At 40.1% G+C, this 24,582-nt stretch overlaps 1 protein-coding gene across 1 annotated transcript; it reads left to right on the top strand.

The window, feature by feature from the left end:
* Positions 1-4,761: 4,761 nt before the first annotated feature.
* On the top strand, positions 4,762-23,782 carry LOC136876883 (PI-actitoxin-Aeq3b). Its single transcript, XM_067150640.2, has 4 exons — positions 4,762-4,863; positions 10,356-10,503; positions 12,349-12,426; positions 23,673-23,782. Exons 1-3 carry the CDS (start codon positions 4,812-4,814, stop codon positions 12,401-12,403), a joined length of 255 nt encoding a protein of 84 aa, XP_067006741.2. The 5' UTR covers positions 4,762-4,811; the 3' UTR covers positions 12,404-12,426; positions 23,673-23,782.
* The last annotated feature ends 800 nt before the right edge of the window (positions 23,783-24,582 follow it).

Genomic DNA, 24,582 nt, shown 5'->3' with positions numbered 1-24,582 from the left:
TCAGCATAAGCTTTACCCGGCTCTGTAAAATTGGCGAACCTGGATGACGGCATTCATTCGGTTGACGCTTTATTGCGGGATCCTAGGCTCGTGCCTCCATCTCATCAATGGCGACAGTACTCGGCAGGAACGCGTCTCCTGCGTTGCAGTATCTGTTTGGGTGGATGCCAGCTAGTGCGTACCGGTACCATTTATGTACGTCGATGATCTGACGTGGAAGACAATGCGACGCAATTTTCCCCTTGCTAAGATATTTCGTCAGTATGATCTACACCGTTGATGACTGAAACTAACCTCTACGGATAATTGGCGGACAGTCCAAGGATGATCTAAGCAAACGAGACCGCCCACGATGTAAATCTAATGTTGAGGAGTACACGGCTGCCCTGTGTGGTGCATATCCTCAGTCTCATTCCGTCACGTACGAATTGCATTGACCAATCGTTCAACCGTCCTATAAGTTAATGTATTCTCGCCACAGGATTAACGTAATCCTCGATAACATTCTGATGCATTTTGGCACGGGCAACGTCCATTTTATTCCTCGAACGCTGCTCACATTTATAGCTCCTCTACAGGAATGAATTAGGTCGATATTCTTTACTGTTTCAATCCACCGTTTTCTAGGGATAGTATCCATGCTGGAAATAAGTTTATCAGCTATGTTCTCATTACCACTCTTCAGATATTCTTTATACATCGTAGAGTGCATCAGTCTCAACATTTCAAGCAGGGATGTATTATTATCTATGTCTTCTAGGCATACTCTTCTTAGCCGTCATAATAACTGTACCTACAAAACGCTTGTAAATGTTGTGCTTGAGAGCAATCCACCGAATTCATTTATCCAGTTCGGTGGTGAATTTTGACCAGTTGCTTTTTTGAGGTTCCACCGAGCATGTGAAATTGACCGTACAACAGGAATTTTGATGCCAATATCCACTATAATAGGGCCATTTTGACTGTGGATAAAATGTCTTAACACTTTACAACTGGTATGTAGGGCTGTCTTACCTCATTGCAGCTAACAAAACACAGGTCTGGGTCGGAATCCGTATTCCATGCAGCTGATCGGAAGATCTTTCGGGTCGAAAATCATTGTTAATTTCTGTCCATTCTACGAGTTTCGTTCCTCATTCATTACTATTCGAGTACTTCAATAGTTCGTGAAGGATACTGAAGTCGCCTATATAAACTGCAATGTGTTAAGCAGTAGGTAGTATGGTACTTGGCCACTGTGCGTTTGTAGGTTTATAAATGTTAAAAATAGTAATATCTGCCACTCACACGGCAACACAATGGATGTCTTCGTGTTCGTTTTGAAAGAACAGTGAGGCATCTTGGATATTATTACGGTCATTAGTAGCTATACTATATACACTTTGATATGTTGCACCAAGAGCTGTGTAACCACTAATGCGGCCCCTTTCACGAAACTCTTCTTCATTGGCTGTATGGGTTTTCTGTATAGCCACAACATCTATATTATTATCCAGGAGAACTTTTGATAGGTAATCACATTTTGCTCTACCGATGCATTCTACATTAAGCTGGAAGACACGGATGAAAGTTCCAATGTTTCTTGTCTGGTAGCTCTGAGAAGAGCTATTTCCATGAAGTAATCTTGCCATTGCTGGGAGATTTTTACAAAGTCCAGCAGCCACAGGTATTGCTTTCTTAGCAACACCCTGGGGTCACGTGTAGGGCACTTTGAGGTTAAACATACGGACGAGAAGAAATAATGTACCCCCTCGAGTCTCCAATCGTGTACTATAGTGGTTGTGTGTAAGTAGCTTTAGTGGTGTGGGAGATGTGAGAGTTTTGTCTGTACATTGGTCAAAACATCAAAAGAGTTATGTTTTTACATCAGTCATGCCTACAGTAACTAGGAAATACATTGCTTAACTTTCCGTCATGTCTGTCTGTCTGTCTGCACGGGCGCCACCAGAAAATGGCTGAAGGGAATTTACTAAAAATCGGTACGTAAAGTAGAGGAATGAGGCACTGCAATCTAGGCTACAAATAATTTTATACACACTGAGTGAAATGGTACTTTGGGGGAAGGCCAAAAATTTAATTCTCAAATATCTATGTTATTACTGGTACTCTCGATAAATACTACATAACTGAAGTTATACAGAATTAAATTTTCGTTCATTTATGCCTTATACATTTGTGCCGTACCGGCTGTGATAACAGAAATTCATGAATTTTGTTAAGTCCATATCACTGCCGAAGCACGAAAAAATGGTTGAACAGAATTTAATGGAAATCGGTATGTTAATTCGGGGAATAAGGTGCTACAGTGTAGTATATAAATAATATTACACACACCGCATCTAATGATACTTTATGGGAAGGGGCCTACAATTTAATCTCTAAATACCAATGTTATTGGTCTTATCGAAAAGCTACTACGTAAGAAAAGTTATACAGAATACAATTTCCGAACATTTATGTCTGAATACAGTTTTACCGTACCAACTCTGATAACAAAATTCAGGAATTGAGACCTGTGTTGCTTAGATCATATCAATGCCGAGCATTGCAAACATGGGCGTATTGTTCGATCGTGTCAACTAGGGAGGGTTTTTATCATGATTGTCTGAAGGTATGGTCATTGGTTCATATCGACAAGGGCAATTTTGAAGATGATTATACAAATGGGAAAAATCGTGAAAGAACGATCTCTTGAAGAATAACGATCGCTTGAGAAATAAGACATGTCGGCAGCCCTGAAGATGGTTTTCCGTAGTTTCCCATTTTCACACCAGTCAAATGCTGAGGCTGTACCTTAATTAAGGCCACGGCCGCTTCCTTCCCATTCCTAGACCTTTCCTATCCCATCGTCGTCGTAAGACCTACCTGTGTCGGTGCGACGTAAAGCCAATGCCAAAAAGAAAAAGTAATAAGACAGGAGGAAGTCACGAAAGAAGGGATATCTTTCTCTATATCAGATGCCCTAATATCGTGGAGTCGGAAGAAAACCAAATATGAAGGCGCTCCAATATCGAAAGCTCTTAAACTTGATCAGCAATAGCATTACATTGACCATTGTCTCTTCTGGTGCCGATAGATGTGTCCTGAGTAAAAGAGCCTGCCTGAATATTGGCAGGAAATAGCTGGTGAGTTTGATAACCTTGTTCCTTTTTTGCATGCCATTCGTCTGGTAAGAAGATTTTCTCATGACTATTGGTACGTAACACACAGGTTCATCATAGCATTTCAGCTATTCGATTCCTACACTGAGGTGCTCATTGGAATGAACAGTGTGCACACTTAACGAAAAAAATGGTACGGCTGTCTGCGGCCTGTCTCCGATCCACTGAAGATGGAACGTAGGTTCCGAAAGCTGGTTCTGGACTAAATGATTTTTTTCAAAGTGTGCTGATAGAAACTGTGTTCTAATTCTAGAAATTCTTCCTTTCCTTTCATTACATTATACGTTATCTGCTGCGTGAACAGTCGGAAACAATTGGAGAATATTAATCACCTGCCAATGAGACGGAGGCTCTTGTTAAGTGTGTTGGGTAATGAAAATCAACACTATACCTCTGAACTGATTAACTCAGCTTTAATAAAATTAGTCAGTTAACTGCACGTTGTATATACCATGTTCATTACAGCACTTGTCAAAATGAATACGATGCTTTCAGATAATTAGGTGTGTGGTATTATTATTCTACTTGCCAACACGGAGTGTTAATTAATACCACCCAGCCAACCTGTAATTGGCCACACAATCACATTATATTTGGCATGTGTTAAGACGCACAAATTAACTCTATCGACACACTGCTCTCTCCAGCCAGTCTCACGAATTTGAGGAAAGTTGTTGTTGTGCGCGTAAGGTACCGCGCATTAACTGAGAAGGTCCAGATCATTCGCAAGTAGTGAAAGGATTTTAGACCCTAATAGGGAACAATGCAGATGTATCTGAACAAGGAGCAACTACCATCTACCCCCTCTACAGTTATGTACGGGATTTGCGTATATTTTAGGGGTTCTGATAGTTCAGATGGTTAATATTTATGCAAATCTAACTGCAAAACTTTTCTGCGGGTTGTAGTACATGTGCTCTTTTATTAAATATGTTTTCATCCTAACATTTTAGAGCCTAGATCCTTTTCCCTACTCATAAGATCTGGAAACTCCGCCAAAATCTGTGTGACTAGGTTGCGTGCTCCACCCTGAAGTAAAAATAATGTGAGCATAGCCGAAAAACTTAGCCATTTCATATATGGGGCTGTTCTTATATAACAGAACTACGAAAATAACGTTTTGGAGAGCTAACCTACTGCGGTACTCATTCAAGGAGAAGTAAATTTGGGCAATCATTCTCTGTTAACACTAGTCAGATGGAAAAGGAAGATATTCGTCACTTCGAAAATAAATAAATAAATAAATAAATAAATAAATAAATAAATAAACAAATAAAAGTTGAAAGCACGTCAGGTCGAACCTTACACTAAACCGTTTATCGATAACAATGTGCTCAAGAAAATTTATTTCAGGGAGTCTCTCAGACACATCTGTAACAATGTTATTAAGTTAGGTCGGAGCGGTGGCCCAAGACATCTAGCATACAGTACCTGCTGGCCGCATCTTAGTGGCAGGAAACCACGATGAAGACAGGATGTGTGCATTCTTCTGCGGGAGATTTATCGATAACATTGGTTTGTTTGTTGTTTAACTATAATATACCACAGCTTACCGGAAACCAGGCGTGTAGTTGATATGGTTAGATGTTATGTCTAATTGCTTATTTAATAGGTGATCTGTCAGAACTGCTGACATAACAGACAGTAACCATGGGCTATTCACAGACATGTGTTTTGTTCTTGCTCTTGCTGACGACCACAGGTAACAAACATTACTTTCATCATTAGAAACACGGATAGGTAATTTTACAAGCTTGTTTTCACTCTCTTTAATACAGGGACCCATGTCAACCTCAGGGTTGCCAAATGGTCGATATAAATTTCTCTACTAAAGTAAAAGAAGTCCCACTTTCTTCTCTGAGGAAGTTTCATATGCCAAAATTTTCTTCGGCTGGTATCACGGTTGCTCCTGTTGTAAATGTAGAAACTATATTACGTAAATTAATAGCAGTTTTCATTATTGACCTGACAGAAAAATCGTATAACAATAAATTTGTCATATGGTGGAAGTGGTGATGATTATTATTTTAAAGGTATTAGCTCCCCTTAATTGGGCAGCCACACTCTAAGACTAAATACAAGAAATAATTAAAGTAGAAACTAGTCCTCTTGCTTACACATGTCTTCTTTTCTCATTGCCAGTCTTGATATAACAAATTGCTATACTTTCCTTCATTACTCATAAACACTGAATGTACTAAATAATAGTTTTGTCTCTTTACGCTTACAAATCACGAAATATTGCCACAATTTTAAAATATTGTTTTTTATAACTGTAAATCATGCAACATCGTCACTACTTGTTGTACTGTGTGATATACGTTAATCCGTCAAAAAATACCAAAGAGATGAAATTTCCTTAGATTCCGAGGTAATTTATGGGGCAATATGCAGCTTTGAACACAGAAAAACGGGGTGTACTAAATATGTTCTTACAAGCAATGCAAATGAATACTAAAAGAAAACTTACTATGACGAACACGTTATTCCTTAAGTATAAGTCTACATATTTATAAATTATATAAACCTATGTCATTATATATAATTATACAAAATGGCGGTGTATCGTGGCTACGATTTTGCAGTTTTCTTGATTATTTTTTAAAATTTACGGTTAGCAATGTTATAACTACAACATATAATAGAATCAGTGAAGTCCGTCGAGTATAAATAGTATTTTCATGAAGTTATTTTAAAGCAGTCGATTTTTTCATTAATTGTCATTTGAATTTCTTTTAAACTTAACCAATAAAGATAGTACAATAATTGTAGAATATCTTCTCCTCTATGAAAAATACATGCATGCATAATTTCATCTTAATATCTAAACCTTTCTGAGTTATCACGGAAACGGTTCTGAAAAACACAAATTACCTGAAACTAGCAACATAATTATTGATAAAGAGCTTCACATTTTTGGTCCTAACTCCGAAAGTATTGGAGATATTAACAAAACCGTTGCACTGTTATAAAGAAAAAGGTTCAATCTTGAATGAAAAATAAATTGAAAGTTCGCATTCTTTGTCCGTTAAATATGTCTCTCCCCGCCTGGTAATATTTCGCTCTTTCCTACGCTACAATTTATCAATAATTTTTCCTTTCGCCGAGACCAATTTCCCTCCACCGGCAACAGTCCGTCAACTTCACAGTACGATAGCTGCAGGAATGAACTAATGAAACTTTTTCTGTAAGAATATACCAGGTGGCTCACGGACGCCGTACTTTCTACTTATAAATGTCCCGCATGCATAAGTGATGTGTTGGTTGTCTACCAACTGATTTTAACAGGGGAAATACTGCCAGCGGGCAGGTTACGTCAGAATATAAAGAGATAAGAAACAGTCACACTGCAGCGTGTTACTCAGCGCTGGCGGTCGAATGCACTCCTTGCATTAGTAAACATCGTTTTCGACGCATAGTTTTAGGCTGGTGTATGGTACAGCCGCACTATACTTACTGTCTGCTTATCGCCAATGGCTAGTGTGTTCAGCAGCGACTAATACATACACATTATTTTAATCTGGACAACCCGGCCGAAGCTCCAAACAGACGTATGCCTTCTACACAAGTATTTCACCGAACAGTATCGATTTGTTTCATACAAGCAACTCTTCTATCGAGTGGAATGTCTACACATGTATAAATTAACAAGTGATTAAATTTCCTTTTCTGCATCTTTGGCGTGTTAACAAACAGTAGCGGTGATTAGGGGGTGGGGCGTGAAGGGAAAGTCGCCCCCGCCCCTCGCCACTTTGTGTAGTAAACATTACATATTCACTTTAGCCACCTGGAACTAGGAATTATTATTATTTGTTTTGCTAATTGCTTTACGTCGCACCGACACAGATAGGTCTTATGGCGACGATGGGATAGGAAAGGCCTAGGAGTTGCAAGGAAGCGGCTGTGGCCTTAATTAAGGTACAGCCCCAGCATTTGCCTGGTGTGAAAATGGGGAACTAAGGAAAACCGTCTTCAGGGCTGCCGACAGTGGGATTCGAAACCACTATCTCCCGGGTGCGAGCTCGCAGCTACGCGGCCCTAACTCCACGGCTAGCTCAGCCGGTACAATTAAATAGAAGTACGGCATGATCATGCAATTAAAAGTTATTTAGTATTTTAATACGCATTAAGGAACTAACAGACACTGAAGAGGCTGCCAGACTGACGAATGCGTGCGGCATACCGGTGAATTATAACTCAGTGACCACATCCTTGGTAAAAACATTATACCACTTCTACCCTTCCCCACAGCACATGCAAAGTCTCCACTACTTGCCGTAGCGCTATACACATCGGTTAGCCGCGACGAACGGCATTTGGTGCTTATTTCCGCCAAAAATAATGTTAATAATTAAGGAAAAGGAAGGAAAAAATTAGCAGATAAGACACAAAGGCTTGCACAGATAACGTTTCCTTTACAAATAATTCGCTGTGAGCTTGCATCCGGGAGATCGTGGGTTCGAATCGCACTGTGGGCAGGCCTGAAGATGGTTTTCCGTGGTTTCCCATTTTCACACCACGCAAATGCTGTTGCTGTACCTTAATTAAGACCACGGCCGCTTTCTTCCAACTCTTAGGCCTTTCCTATCCCATCGTCGCCATAAGACCTATCTGTGTCGGTGCGACGTAAAGCAATTAGCAAAGCAAATAATAATAATTCCTAGTTCCAGGTGGCTAAAGTGAATATGTAACGTTTACTCCACAAAGTGGCGAGGGGCGGGGGCGACTTTCCCTTCACGCCCCACCCCCTAATCGCCGCTACTGTTTGTTAACACGCCAAAGATGCAGAAAAGGAAATTTAATCACTTGTTAATTTATACATGTGTAGACATTCCACTCGATAGAAGAGTTGCTTGTATGAAACAAATCGATACTGTTCGGTGAAATACTTGTGTAGAAGGCATACGTCTGTTTGGAGCTTCCGTTGCATTCCGACCGGGTTTTCCAGATCAAAATAATGTCTATGTATTCGTCGCTGCTGAACACACTAGCCATTGGCGATAAGCAGACAGTAAATATAGTGCGGCTGTACCATACACCAGCCTAGAACTATGCGGTCGAAAACGATGTTTACTAATGCAAGGGGTGCATTCGACCGCCAGCGCTGAGTAACACGCTGCAAGTGTGACTCTGTTTCTTATCTCTTCATATTCTGACGTAACCTGCCCGCTGGCAGTAGTTTCCCTGTTAAAATCAGTTGGTAGACACCCCAAATATCACTTATGCATGCGGGACATTTATAAGTAGAACGTACGGCGTCCGTGACCCACCTGGTATGTGTTTATGTGTTGCTCAGAAATTATAATTGCAAATTACATAATACGCTATTAAAGTCAGAAGCTCATGTTCTATTGTATTATAAGGTTCCTCGATATAACTTTAACAATGAAAGTACCGAGCTCGATAGCTGCAGTCGCTTAAGCGTGGCCAGTGTCCAGTAATCGGGAGGTAATGAGTTCGAACACTACTGTCGGCAGCCCTGATTTTGGTTTTCCATGGTTTCCCATTTTCAAACCAGGCAAATGTACCTTAATTAAGGCCACGGCCGCTTCCCTCCCAGTCCTAGCCCTTTCCTGTCCCATCAACGCCATAAGATCTATCTGTGCCGGAGTGACGTAAAGCGACGTAAAAGCAATAGCAAAATAAAAACATGAAAGGAAAAAAAATCCTAATATAAACATGCTGTTAGGCCAATAGTCTAACACGAAAAAGCAACTCCCCTGGGAGGTTGCACATTCCATTACGGACGCTAAGTACCCCCGACATGTTAGACAGATGGCAGCAAGTTCTATATCAATAAAGAAAATAGTGCTTCAGTAGGACAATACTCGTAGCTATTCATTGTTGTTCAGTTCAATTCTCACTACTTTTATACATATATAAATAATGCGTTTTCACTCTAAGAAGCACGTAAAAACCATTATTAGCACTGGAATTCTTGATCTTCGTATCTTCCCAAAACCTCCTCATCCTTTCATTATGGGGTTGTCTTATTTCCATTGTCAAAGCATGTTTGGGTTTCAAGTTCGTGGTTGTTGGGATTTCGGATGAGAACTTATGTGAATTGATCTTCTGTCTGAATTTGGTCCGTGTAGTTGCCAGTGGGCCAAAATTAATTTTTGCAAGTTCGCTTTCAGTGTTTACTAACCAGCGTAATTTGGTTTGTCGGGTTGGTCATTCAAGAGTCGTCCATTCGTGCTATGCGCCAGCAAAATTTCATACGCCTTTCGTGCAACTGAAGAGAATCGCTCAGTCAAAGCATACAGTTCTTATGAGCCTTTACGCATATGGACCTTGGGTCCATATACCTTCCTGAGTATCTGCCGTTCTATTGTCTCTATGTCCTTGATATTAAAGGTTAGGGATGACGTCTCAATTGCGTACAGTGTTTCTGGGAGAACAACTGTGCGGTAGTGGCGGAGTTTGGCTTTCGTAGAAAGTTATTTCTTATTATACTTATTCCAAGTGATGGTGTAGGCTTGCCGTAACTTTTCTGCATATGTTATATTAGCTTTTTACTTCAAGTGTTTGCGATAATTTCACCTAAGTATTTGAAGTGCTTGATTTCTGTAATGTAGTCCAATTTGGTTGCAAGTTATATCAGGTACTTGTTCATGAAGTACATGTATTGTGTTTTCTCGTAAGAGATTTGGAGGCCAGTTCTAATTGCGATTTCATGAAGTTCCTCAGGAGTCTGGGTAATAATCGCTAGGTCGTCAGCAAAGACAAAGCTCTGTATGTTGATTCTCTTATCTTTTGTTCCCATACATATACAGGGTACTTCCTTCTCCCAGGTTTTGATTATCCTATCCAGTACCAGATCAAACAAGTGCCTTATTTCATATCATAAAGTGAAATGCAACTTTCGGGGAGATAACTACTGTATATCTTATGAATTTAGCAGTCCGGTTCACATCGCCTAACTGAATGTGGTGAAAGTATGCAGTCACTAGAGATAGTTCACTATCCCTATGTTAAGCAAAACTTAGGATCTATAATCAATTTTCCTTAAGGGGTCAGTGAAGCTGTATGGTCGGCAGGGATCACAGCTTCACCAAACATTCCACTTTCAACATAATACGTATATAGTAATTCGCAACTCAGAATTTTGCATTGTTCTGAAAATCCAATTGCTCCTGATGCCTTCAACTCTTTCTGAACCATTGACAAATGGGAAATTATGTATGATTTCAGTACATTCTGCAATTCCACTGGCCAATGTGTGTAACCTTCCTCCTGTGACTGGTAACTGTATGGGCTACTTCCCGTCCTTCTACTTCGCCAGGAACATCGGTGAATGCCAGAGGTTTATTTACGGAGGCTGCGGAGGAAATGCAAACAGGTGAGTTTGAAATAATTTCAGGAATAGTTCGAGATATACATATGTAGGCCTATTCAATTTTCAAGTCTGTTGTACATACTTCATATATACGTCACATATCGCTGTTGATGTGTGCGAAGGCTTGTCTGCTTACATATTGTTGCTGTTACTGGGGAAAAACGCGGTCCATTCAAATTTCAAAAAAAGGTTCTCAGGAGGCAGTATTTCTAAAGGAGCGTAGTGTTTGAATTTTAAAGTCACATTAAACCGAAAACGCGTCAATTTGGAAATGCAATCCCTGTACACTGTTTAAAATATTATATTGTCATAGCTTTTCAGTCCGTCGGGTAAATCCGTGAACTCATAGTGGATCCCAAGTAATCACCGGACGGGTTAAAGGAATATTTTGAAAATCTATCCAAAGTAAGAGGAAATCATCCTGTTGACATCACGAACAACCTATCTCGTAGGGAGGACAATGACGTCAGAAAGGATGGTAAATGAACTTCGTTGTCATAAAACTGAAAAAATAGATTAAATTAGTTCTGAAATGGTGAAATGCAGCGGGAAGGCTGGAGTGAAACTGATTCATAAAGTAAGATTTGCATGTTACGTTATTATGGTAGCTTCCGATTGGACGAACGTTGTAACTGCATATATCTACAAGCAAGGGAACAGGAAGGATTGCAGCAACTATCAAGGTATCTCATTGACCAGTATATAAGCCAAGATGTTAACTTGAATTCTGGAAGAGGGGGTGCGAGCTATTGTTGGGAGTGAGTTAGATGAAAAGTAGTGTCGTTCCAGCCCACAGACGGGTTGTCAGGATCAGTTTTCAGTATGCGCCAGGTAACTGAAGAATGCTACAAGAGAAATAGACAGAGAAAGCATACGACAGAGAACCCAGGGAAAAATTTACCGTCCTGTAGGACTGTGAGATTAAGTGCAGATTATTATAGGCAATCAAAGACACATGTTGGCGGTTGGAATTCAGCGAAAGTTGACGAAAGTATGAGTTCGTTCAAGGTCGTTACAGGAGTTAAGAGGCGCTATATTCTTTCACCTTTGTTGCTCATAGTTTACATGGATCATCTACTGAAATGTATGAAGTGGCAGGTAGGAATTCAGTTAGGTTGAAATGCAGGATGTGTATTCTCCCAGGATGGTAGTATAGTAGGTGATATTGACTCGCAGTTGCGATCAACTCTATTCTGTAAGGAAGAATTCAACTCCTGGACGAAACTATCTTTAAACCGGTCTGTTTTAGAGCAAATTTGCTGTACGAGAGTGAGAGATGGGTATTCTTAGGATATATTATTCAGAAGTACGGAGTAACAGACATGAAGGTAGTGAGAATGGTAGCAGGTGGGAAGTAAACACTCGGAATGAGTAGATTATGGCTAAGTTACGAGTTAAGACTGATGAAGCCGTACGCACACACTGGTCTCGGTGTTAGCATCAGGCGTGGTGAATGGGGCAGGAGAGGAACAATGAGCTTCATCGTGGAGGGTAACAGAGGAAGAGGGCGACCAAGTGTATTTAACGATAAGCCACAGAACTCTTTAAAAACAGAGGATTGTGGAGACGTTTAGTTAAGTCGCAGAGTCCTGCAGACTGAACGTTGAATGGTATAACATAATACTGATATATGTATGTATGTATGTATGTATGTATGTATGTATGTATGTACGTATGTATAATTTTATGTGCTATAACTAGCCGGTTTCAGCACTGAAAGACAAGACGCTCCGAAGGTAGTGGATGGCGTCTATCGGACGTAACCGTACCCGTATGAAGTGATGTGTAGGAGAAAGATTTTTATTCATTATAAAATATTGATTTTGATGTATCTCACGTTCTTTACAGGTTTCTTTCTAGACGAGAATGTGAAGAGAGGTGTCTCAGAAAGAGGAGACTTTAGATGCCAGAAGGAGAGAAATACACGTAAGGAACCCTACAACACCATTTTTTTTCCTTAGCCTGATCATCATCATCATCATCATCATCATCATCATCATCATCATCATCATCATCATCATCATCATCATCATCGACAAAAGCTCCTACTAAATTTCCGTCGTTTCTTTTGTTGATGTATCTATTTCAAGGAATGTGCGCCTGGTGGCCATGAGTCCTAAGGTGTCAAGTCTTCGTGGTGTGATACCATGGCTAGTCGTTTTGATTTCCGTTGGTCGAAAATAGAAGTACGCTCAGGATGTTCGCCGATATGGTAGGAGAGGTGGTGCTCGTTGAATACAATTCCTAATCATTATAATGAATGTCAAAAGTTCAGGTTCAATTCAAAACCTCTTTGTACTGCTCATATGGACCCTACTGATAATGATTCCTCCATCGGAGAGGGACGTTACGTGTTGAGCAGTCCGAATAGTATATTCGAGAGGATTGGCTATGCGTTAACTTCAGGTTTCAGCCTCCCTGCCACATTATCATCAACATCATCTGCAGCACCGAGCAAGTTGGCCATGCGGTTAAGTGAATTGCATTCGGGAGACAGTGGATCGAACCGCACTATGTAAATGCCGGGCTACGGCCAATTACTTCCCACTCCTATTCTTTTCCCATTCCAGCGTCGCCATAAGGCACGGTTGTGTCAGTGCGACGTAATGAAAACTTTAAAAATTAAAGAGATAACAAACTGTATAGCCATCACACTTCGCCTAAGAGACAAGCAGAAACTGACACTTTTGCCAAATATTGTGCGCACATACATCGTGAGCTAATGGATTGGTATAGAAGTATCTGGTCCTAGCACTTTCCTCAATACGTTGGGACCAACACTTGATGTCCATTGAGCCTCGTTTTACTGCCGGGTGTCCTTCTTACCTCCAACCTTATGTGCAGAAATATTTTCAGTACTGCGTTCGGTTACGTAGCGCATACCTCTCTACGAAATGTCACTGTAATATTTGTCCCAAATGGAACATAATAATTGATCCTACACAAATAAAGTCGAATATCTGCCGTAAATTAAGAAATAGTATGAAATATTTTACTTGAAGAGAATTATATCGATACATACTTTACTACATTACAACTATTATTTTCTTCTACGTCGCAGCGCTTCGGTATGTGTTTTGTTTCTCTAACACTTTCGTGTGTGATGTCTTTGCTTACTGAAGTTGTTTGAATTAATGAGGTGCGTTTTCTTCATGTTTCTCATTCGTTTTGTGCCATAACTCAATCATTAAATGATATATTTATTGGTTCAGGGATCATGTTATTTTTCTGTTTGAATTGCTCGCGCTAGCCATATAGACAAAGATAATGAGAATTCACAGACATAGCAATCCCACTCGTCAGTGCTAGCCCTGGACCTCAAGAAAGAAACAAGAGACGCCAAGGGCAGCGGAATACAACATAAAGGAGTCCTGCCTACAGCCCGTAAGTACGTATCCACATTTCTCTAGATGTTTCTCTAATAACGACGGTATTTCTTAATTTACCGCAGATTTTTCACTTAATTTTTGTAAAAGGAATTAGTATGTTCAATTTCGTTGATAGGTATGCCCTCCATAACCGTGCGTGTTTCTGCGATGGTTCGTAGTGATTAAGGAGGACACAAAACTCCCCAAGCCAGAGTATTTAACCTTAAAGAGTTAAAATATCCGGCCCAGCCAGAGACGAATCAGGGGTCATCTGAACCGAAGGACAGTTTTAATCCACCGCATTTCCCACATCTGTGGAGTTGCGAGTGCTAAATGTGTCGCATATATGGATTTGACCCTGTTTTACCACTGGATGACCTTCCTGGCTCCAACCCTGTATGGTGTATTGCGTGTTTCTGTGGTGGCTGGTAATGTAGTGTGTTGTCCAGATTTGACGAGGAGAGTATTGGGACACACAAAAACACCCAGTCCCCGACCCAGCAGGATTAATCAGACGAATATTAAAATCCCCTACGCTGTCGGGAACCGAGCCCGGGATCATCTGGAACTGAGTGCCTCAACGCTGATTATTCACTCAAGGAACCGGACACACGCATAAACACAAATGATTGCACATAGAGTGAGGATTTATGACTCCGGAAATCGTGTGTGACACGGTAGGATTAGCTTTTTTCAGAAGTAAAGATCTCAGTCTTGATTTCATTGAATGCCAGAACAACTTACGAATAATGTTATGCGATTAGACATAAAAATATATAATAAGAATTCTCTGCTAGTTTATATTCCGAAGTATCCGCAGAAATTACTTTTCAGAATCATGAATTCATACGTTGTCAATTCTTTCCTGAATGCAAAAATTGTACTAGAATTTATCAGTTATAAAATACACATTCCACTTACAACAATAACAAACCTTTTGGATCGAAAGACATCATCATAATATTCATGCATACAAATGTGCCCGTTGCATTTTCTAGACGTTTTCAAAAATGGCGCCGGAGGAAGGTATGGCCCACTCAAACTGAAAAGAATACAAAATGAAGTCATGATATCGAGATATAATAGGAGGCCATGTCTAACTGAGAACGAATGTATTCCGAAGGCGGTGCAGAACAGCAAAAGGTCAAGTAGATTGTTTTTAAAAAATAGAATAGAAGAGATTATTAAAAAATACACTTGAAAAATTGAACTCACTAAGACAAAACGTGGATTGCTATCGCGCTACTCAAAGGACAAAGTTTGACTAGATTTCAGCGGAAAATCATAAAGAAAAACTAGATTGATTAAGAATAAAACGGGATAATCGACCCACAGAAACACAGTGAATAGATAAAATACGTCCAGATAAGCGGAGCTTAAATCAAATACGCTTATTGGAAACCCGAGGCGCAAGACCAACAATATTGCAGGGAAGTATTGTATGAATTGCAAAAGAAGAAAAGAATTAAGAGAAAGTTATTTTATTGGTGGAGAAGCTGAGAAGTAAAGAAAGTAATTCTGAAGAATAATTAAGCTGAATCTAAAGAGTTTCTCGGAACAAGATAAAAAATATATATTATACGCAATTATAAAGAGTTAGCCAAATATAACGCAGAAGAAGGTTAAAAGGAATAATCTGAGAGAAATATTATTCTGATAATTTTAAAATGACTATGTACTCTTCGGAAATGTTTAACTTTGTTGGCAGCCTTACGAAGAAGGTGATGAACTGTTAAGCATTCAAGATGGACCGACCTGGAGAGAGGTATCATCCGGACAGATGACCTACCCGAGATGAGAGATGGATATTGCCTACCTAGACCAGTTCTGAATGGGAGGAGGAGTCCAGCCCAACCTCAGATCCAGACCGCAAAACTAGCCATGTGACGGGCCGAAGGAGAACAACTGACATCGGAGTAACGAGAGACGAGCCAAGTGCTTACAATTAGTATCATAATTCTTAAGTAATACTATTTTTGGCATATGCAGTTGAATTGAATATATGTTAGAAATGATAATATTTAAGTGTGCAAGTGATAATATGCAGTGAAGTGTGTGATATTAAAGATATTAATGCTATATTCAGGCAGTGTAGAATTATATGTATATCTCGCGCATGGATCACCGTGTTTTAGCAAATAATTCAATGAAGTAGTCGAGAATACGATTAGGAATGATACAACATAACAGCTGATTGCTAAGAATTATCATCAGATGAAGGGTATCGAGAAATCTTGCGATGTATGTATCTAAAGATTACGTCACAGATGGACCGCGCGTCAGAAGAGAATGATGGAAATCAAGTACTCCTTGAAGAGCGATATTATTATTAGCAGCACTAGTAACACATGTAAGGTTATGCATCGTGATTTTATTGAAAGGAATAGAATATGGGAAACACGTATTGACGTATTTAAGAAAGCTATATATCAGTAATTGCAAGGTATGTGTTGAAGGTTATGTGAAGTAAGATTTAACATTGAGTAGTTGAGATAATAATAATTGATCGTCGGACAAGGTAATGAGAAGTTATATGAAGTATTATATTGCGTTTTGTGGTAATTACAAGGTGTATATAGGAGGTATATAAACGTTATATGTGGAAGGTATGGATCTAATGAAACGATGCGAATAATTATATTTTTTTTGCTAGTTGCTTTACGTCACACAAATACAGATAGGTCTTATGGCGACGATGGGACAAGGAAGGGCTAGGAGTGGGAAGGAAGCGGCCGTGGCCTTAATTAAGGTACAGCCCCAGCATTTGCCTGGTGTGAAAATGGGAAACCGCGGAAAACAATTTTCAGGGCTGCCGACAGTGGGGTTCGAACCTACTATCTCCCGAATACTGGATACTGGCGGCACTTAAGCGACTGCAGCTATCAAGCTCGGTATGCGAATAATTAAGAGGAAGTACACCGCGGGATTGACCAGATATAAGGTATGGATTGTGAATATTCATATTTAGCCGAGATTTAGAAAGTGATGTAATGTCAAGACAGCTGTTATGATGGAGGTATGCGAGTTCTGTGACACATTCTCGAAACGTACGAAATGCGAGATAAATGACATATTATACATATATGGTTAAGTAGACGCAAAGCATAGTATTGAGGTTTTCACACTGCAGATACGAATTAAAAGAAAACTTGCACAGTAGGATTTTGATTAGAATACGACGTATAAATGCATATTGAGCCAGAGATATATGAATTAAGAATTATGTGGATAGAAAGGAAGATTAATTATTTTAAAACATTGAATAGTTGAATTGGAGTTTTATGAAAGGTTACTAAATAGGAAGATGATAGATTAGGAGCCGGATTTATCAGGCATTAGGGGTGCAAAGCCTTAGCACGTCATCTGTTACTGATTAATTTTCCAAAATGAAATCCGTTTGATTGAGTTCAGATTTTGTTCTTTAGTGGTGATGTAATTTTGAGAAGAAACTTAGAATTTTCCATAATGATGTAATAATTGCAGCTGGAGAACGTAAACCAGTGATACATATGATGTCTGAAGAATAGTTATGGATAGTAATTCTGAATTTTGATTTCATTTCAGAAACAATTCAAGTTATATAATGCTATATTTTGTTTTTAATAAGCCAGCGCTGACTTTAACTTACGATTTTTGAATAACTTATTCTATGTAGTGACAATTGTAAGTCATTCCCAAAATAGCTCTCATTTCTTTAGGGCATTTCTCTAGTTAAATAAATGTGGTTCCCTGTCTCTTTTTATGTAATTCAGTGAGTGTTAATTTTTAGTGATAGTTAATTCTTAGTCTTAGTTTGTAAGTTGATTCACTGATAGATTGCGTAAATATGAATGCGGGCAGTGGCGAAGTTTTAACATTAGTATTGGATGAAGACGATCGTTCGATTACTATTGCGTGTGGCTGAACCATTTTCTTTCTTATCCCACGTAAAGCGAAACCACATGAGAAATTTTAAATTTTTTTCTCATTGAACGAAATACCCTGGGATTACATCGGGCTGTCGTGAGTTATTTGCGACTCGTTGGGGTCCCGAGTAGGGTGCACAAGATTACGTGTCTCTGGCGCAAAACATATTTTCATACCTTTAAAATCAGTACACACTACTTCTAAAAATATGTCTTTAAAATAAATTGCCCACCATTCTGTGCCTTAAGAAAAGGAAGGTTATGTCTGTAAGGCATCAATTTCTGCTGAATATAGCCTTTGAACTCCACCATGCTTGCTAGTTTCTTGACATAAACCCTTTCTTTGAGATTGTGACCAAACAAAAGAATCCGGGCTGTCATATCTGAACTGCTAATTTGCATAGTAAAATTTATTATGATTCGTCGCTATCTTCATCAACTTTCTCAAGATTACTTTAGAAGACTACAGAATGAAAATAGGAAATCATTGGAAATGCAAGAGTTACGAGGTACTTGAACCGTGTCTTAGTTTTGCGTCGCCTCGTGCGGACAGTTCCCAGCACCGCAACACAGTCTATATGAAGACGAACCCACAAGAGTGCAGAAATATCTTATCTGACATTCGATAAGCTTAATACAGCATAAAACATCTCAATAAGAAATTATTGACGCTAATTCTTTCGTTCTCACCATCACGTAAGATGGCAGCTGTGTCCTCTCTGAGGCCTTTAAGCTAACTCAGTTCTCACTACAGTATTTCCTGAAGCAAAATTATACGGGAATAACGGGCCATTTTCGGAGAGAGATAAATATTATCAATCTTTCTTCCAGCGACACAGATCTCCTTTGAGAAAGGTGCTGACTGTAACCGATTCTGTAGTTCACAATATTTTGTAATTAATCTCAGTTAATTTTATCTGGAAAAGTTAGGGACACGTGTCTCTGCCTTACGCTTGGTAATTAAATACAAAAATAATATACAATAAAAAATGAAAATAATGAATAAATGAAAAGGTAGACTAAAACAAATTACTATGCTATCTTACTGTACATAAAATATATATTACAATACAAAATATAAATGAACAATTCCCTTTCTAAGTACAATAGTATAATACCTACGAATAAATTAAAATACAAAGAATTACAATAATAATAATAATAATAATAATAATAATAATAATAATAATAATAATAATAATAATAATAATAATAATTTCTTTCTTTCTTTCCTTGTTCCTTTCTTAATCTTTACCCTCCAGGGTCTGTGTTTCCCTTGGACTCAGCGAGGGACCCCACCTCTACCGCCTCAAGGGCAGTGTCCTGGAGGGTCAGATTTTAGATCGGAGGATACAACTGGGAGGAGGACCACTATCTCGTCCAGGCGGACTCACCTGTTATGCCGAACAGGGGCCTTCGTGTGAGGTTGGAAGGGATAGATTGGGAGGACGGAAGGAAGCGGCCGTGGCCTGAAGTTAGGTACCATTCCGGCATTTGCCTGGAGGAGAGGTGGGAAACCACGGAAATCAACTTCGGGGAACCCTCTTCATTTAAGTTGACCTGAGGGTTGCTGAGGAGGGAATCGAACCCCACTTCCCTCTACTCAGTTGTCCTCTCGAGGCTGAGTGCACCCCGTTCCAGCCCTCGTAGCACTTTTGAAATTTCTTGGCTGAGTCGGGAATCGAACCCGGGCCTCCGGGGGTGGCAGATAATCACGCTAAGCACTTCACCACAGAGGCTGACAACAATAATAATACTATTAATAATAACAGTTATAAAAATAATAACGCTGAGTAGGAAGATAAAATAACTGCAGAATAGTTTGTATGAAACTTCACTCTTCAAAACTTTTCTAGTAATAATCATATATGAATGTCTTCTGCTTCAATCGTTACGTCTGGGATGTGAAATTATGTCCAAAGAAATGTTCGAATAAGTCTATACTTTGTACAAAATACGGGGCGATGCATGGTCAGCGCGTCGAACCCTCTCGGCTGTTACTCTTACCCTTCTAGAGCGGGGTTATTTTCGTGTTTAGTACCGGGAGTGTACGAGGATATTTTCGGATCCCCTCTTTACAGGCCTATTTCTAAAGGCCATGGTCGACCTGCGCGTATGGATATGACATGATAATAATGAGGTAGGTTGGAGGAGAAATCCGGTTTCGGCACATAGACTACTCATGTCCAGCAACACAAGGGTGGGGGGGCAGCAGTCTACTCAAGGCTTAATGTCTCCATCGAACGGTCGAATTACCATCAAAAGCGTCAGTTACTCTCACTCCAAATAATGCGTTGAGAGTTGAAATTAAATTCAGGCTTTTTTTTCTAAGGGCTTTACGTCGCACCGTCACAGATAGGTCTTATGGCGATGATGGGATAGAAAAGGCCTAGGAGTTGGAAGGAAGCGGACGTGGCCTTAATTAAGGTACAGCCCCAGCATTTGCCTGGTGTGAAAATGGGAAACCACGGAAAACCATCTTCAGGGCTGCCGATAGTGGGATTCGAACCTACTATCTCCCGGATGCAAGCTAACAGCCGCGCGCCTCTACGCGCACGGCGAACTCGAAATTCAGGCTTTTGGCACGCAATCTAATGGTTAGGAACTGTATATCACCACCTCTCCTACCACGCCGACCAACATTCTGATTACCGGGCGAGTTGGCCATGCGGTTAGGAGCACGCGGCTCTGAGCTTGTATGCGGGAGATATTGGGTTCGAATCCCACTTTCGGCAGCCCTGAAGATGGTAGGGTTGTACCTTAATTAAGGCCACGGCCGCTTACTTCCAACTCCTAGGCCTTTCCTATCCTATCGTCGCCATAAGACCTATCTGTGTCGTGCGACGTAAAGCCACAAGGAAAAAGACCCATTCTGACTGTGATTCTTTTCTTAACAACAGGACTCGAATATTAAAGGTGTTCTGTGTGATAAGTGGATGCCAGTTAAATTGTCGGGCAAAGCAGAAAAAGCATGACCAGCAAATGCCTGTCACAGAGATGCGAATGCTGCAATGGTCGGCGGGAGTTACTCTGCATGATAAAGTGCGCAATGAGCATGTGCGAGGATGTTGCGAAGTCGTGCCCATCAGCGACAAGATGGAGGAAATACAACTCTGTTGGTATAGTCACGTCAGAAGAAGAAATTAATACCATTTAGTACAGAAAGCTTTCAAGTTTTCAAATACATGGAGACCTGTACTCCATAAATACATGCATAACACTACCATTGCACAGCTCGGCTCACTTAAGGAATTGTCGATGGAGGACGGTGAATCAGAAACAGACCTTCCATGTCCTGATGAAGGCCAATGTAATTTGGTCGACTTGCATCCGGGAGATGGTGGGTTCGAACCGCACTGTCGGCAGCCCTGAAGATGGTTTTCTGTGGTTTCCTATTTTCACACCACCCTACAGGTTGGGTTTTTCCTTCGGACTCAGTGAGGGACCCCACCTCTACCGCTTCAAGGGCAGTGTCCTGGAGCGTCAGATTTTGGATCGGGGGATAAAACGTGGAAGGAGGACCACTACCCCGATCAGGCAGCCTCACCTGTTATGCTAAATAGGGGCCTTGTGTCGAGGTTGGAAGATTGGAAGGGATAGATAGGGAAGAGGGAAGGAAGCGGCCATGGCCTCAAGTTCGCACATTAGAAGTACGCAGAAAGTTTCGAACATAGTGCTGACGACTACAGCATATGACGACTGTGCCTTTGCTCGACTCCAGACAAGTCCGATAACTCACACAGCCAATTAAATTAACTCACATACATAGTTGCTGCTCCACACAATAAACACAAACTCACTCCACGTCGGTGCACATACAGTACTCCACTCAGTACTCCAAGGCAGTACACACACAGTACTCCAGCAATACTCCATACTAATACTGAATATTATAAGTAACTAACAGATCATAACTAATACACACTTAGGAATAAATCGTAAAGAATAACAATGTTTTGAATGAAACACTGGTTTTTACGGGGCGAGCTGGCCATGCGTTCAGGGGCGCGCAGCTGTGAGCTTATATCCGGGAGATAGTTGGTTCGAACCTCACTCTCGAAAGCCCTGAAGATTGCTTTCCGTGGTTTCTTATTTTCACACCGGGATAATGCTGCGGCCACGCCACTTCCTTCCCACTCCTAGGCCTTTCCTATCCTATCCCATCGTCGCCATAGGGCCTATCTATGTCAGTGCGACGTAAATTAGTAGACTCAATTATATTGAACCATGAATGAAAAACTTCCCTAATTGCTGTCTATTTAGAATATCTGCCCTCTCTCAGCGGGTTTCTGTGGACAGCTCTGCTTATTTTCACTCGGCTGCGGATGGTCAGACACTTCTCACATTAGAAGTACGCAGAAAGGTTCGGACATAGTGCTGACGACTACAACATATGGCGACTGTTCCTTTGCTCGACTCCAGACAAGTCCGATAAATCACACTGTCAATTAAATTAACTCACAGACATAGTTAATGCTCCACAAAATCAACTACTTAACAATTACAACTAAACAGTGATTACATAATAGTAACTGCTCAACCGTTCTAACCAGTACTACGACGCTCCTCACAACAACCACAATGGAAAACGCTCCAAATCTACTCGCAGCAATTTTTTCACAAACTCACTCCACGTCGGTACACATACAGTACTCCACTCAGTACTCCAAGGCAGTACACACAGAGCACTCCAGCAATACTCCAATACGGACTAACTCTATTCTGGTAGGACACCTACCGCACCAAGACTGTCGACAGTCAGCGCTACTGCCGCCCAGCTCCGACTACATACCGACCGTTCGTGGCTAGCCTCCTTTTCATATCCTGATGATGGAGTACTACTATCTTTAGAGGTCGGCCAGAATGGGAATATTATCGTTTCATGTTGCAGAAGTTGCAGGTGGGAAGAGAACAATGGGGGAGTGTAGCTGCTACTATTCCCTCGGGCTTGGAGTTCCCAGCTGACTCACTAGGTCCTTCCGGGAAATACCAAATGGGACTTGACGATAACTTTCGTACATTATAGTCAATGCACTCAAAGAAGTAGGCCACCAGGTATACCAAGTATAAGCTAATAGTGCAGTAGATTAAGTAACTTCACTAACAAATAAATCATTAGGCACGAGTAACTTAGAATGCAAACGTAGTTAACCGCATTGCAAGTGTCTTCTACCCGAACAACTGTTCTGCAGTGAGATTTGCATACATGTGAGCGATCTGGACTTTCAAAACTCCTAAAATATATGCAATTCACCCACATAAATGTAGAGCGGTTAGATTATACTTATGCCTTGTTCAAATACGTTTGCATTCTTACCTATTTGTGCCTAAAATAAATAATAAAAATAGTAATAATAAAATAATTTATGACTATATTTATTTATGTATTGTATAATGTTTCGTGTGGCTATTAGTAGCCTAGTGCAGTCCTTGTGAGATAGATCCTCCGATGTGATTGGGCAGCATCAACCGTGGATAGGACACTGTGCTTTGATGTTGCGGAGATAGTCTTGTGTGTGTTGTGTGAGGTTTCGGTATGTTGGTGTCAGTAAGAATCCTATCAAAGTATTTTATAATTTAAGGTTAAATTCGTAGACCCTGCCAGGAACCGAACGTGAGTCTCTCTGAACCGAGGAGGGCTGCTCTAATCATTCAGCCAAGGGTTTGAACAATGTAATCATTAATGAGGTATTTTTAACAAGAATTTGCAAGCGTGAATTTTAAACGAGTCAGTTTGTAACATTACCGGTATTTTATAGCCTACATAAAAATTTTGAACGTCTCGTATATTATAAATATAGTAATAAATTATTTTATTATTACTATTTTTATTATATCGTATATTACTCGCTATATGAAGCTGTAATACGCAATATATTCTTCACTTTTCCTTTTCCAGATACCAAAAAGCCACTAAAACTGGTTGAGCATCAATTGTTGAGCTGTGGGATTTACGAAGTTCTCTGTACAATCATATGTATTAATATGTATTAAATGTATCAATAACAACATTTGGATTAATTGATCTTCCTATCTCCTTTAGACTCTTCCTGATTGAGTACCTAACTTGAAATAGTTATCTGCTGTCTGTAAGTTGTAAAAGGAAGATATACCCTGATGGTGTATATACAAGAGTGTTTTCCAGTAATGTATTCAACTAAATGGAGTTTTGTAAGTCTCTTTGGTACAGTCACATCGAGTCTATCCTCGCAAAATGTTTTGACGTTCTTACGTGGGTTTAAACGAAACAAAGCGGAGGATCTGTGGGAAACGTCGATATATATATTTTTAAAATATTGATTATAATTTATTTATTTAAATGTGTCTAATCTGCAGAAGTATAGTATTATACAAACGTGATTTGTTAATGCTTGTGTATATTATCACCAAACTCTCATTCACTGACAAGTTAACGCAATATAATCAATAATATATATATGGACATAAATCGGGCAGTATCGATAATGTGACTGGCATGAGAGCGTCAATAGATGAAATAAACTTCTCCAAGAAAGGGCTTTGAACAAGGACCTCCCTGCTGACAGGCTCGGCCCACAGCAAGCATTCGCTGAAACCTACGGTGTGTTAGTATTTGATGATCATTTCTTGGCATGGCTCTCAAGCCCGACCAAGCCACATGCAGATTTAGCAACACCGGCTTGTAAAGCCCGTTTCAATTCGCCCGCGAAGCGATCTGGTTGGCTAAATTCAGCAGCTGATAAAATGACACGGCGTGGGATATTAGTCATAAGTCATAAGTATGCTGAACGGTCTAACACTCATATACACGGTTCACATTGTTTCCGGCC

Source organism: Anabrus simplex, chromosome 7 (genome assembly GCF_040414725.1).
Source record: "Anabrus simplex isolate iqAnaSimp1 chromosome 7, ASM4041472v1, whole genome shotgun sequence".
NCBI lineage: Eukaryota > Metazoa > Arthropoda > Insecta > Orthoptera > Tettigoniidae > Anabrus > Anabrus simplex.
This window is presented reverse-complemented; position numbering and strand designations above follow the sequence as displayed.

Excerpts from the sequence above, each read along its gene's own strand:
- LOC136876883 (XM_067150640.2), top strand. The coding sequence starts at position 4,812 with ATGGGCTATTCACAGACATGTGTTTTGTTCTTGCTCTTGCTGACGACC. Across the intron at positions 4,864-10,355 it reads GCTCTTGCTGACGACCACAG|TACATTCTGCAATTCCACTG; the intron begins GTAACAAACATT and ends GTATGATTTCAG. Across the intron at positions 10,504-12,348 it reads TGCGGAGGAAATGCAAACAG|GTTTCTTTCTAGACGAGAAT; the intron begins GTGAGTTTGAAA and ends CGTTCTTTACAG.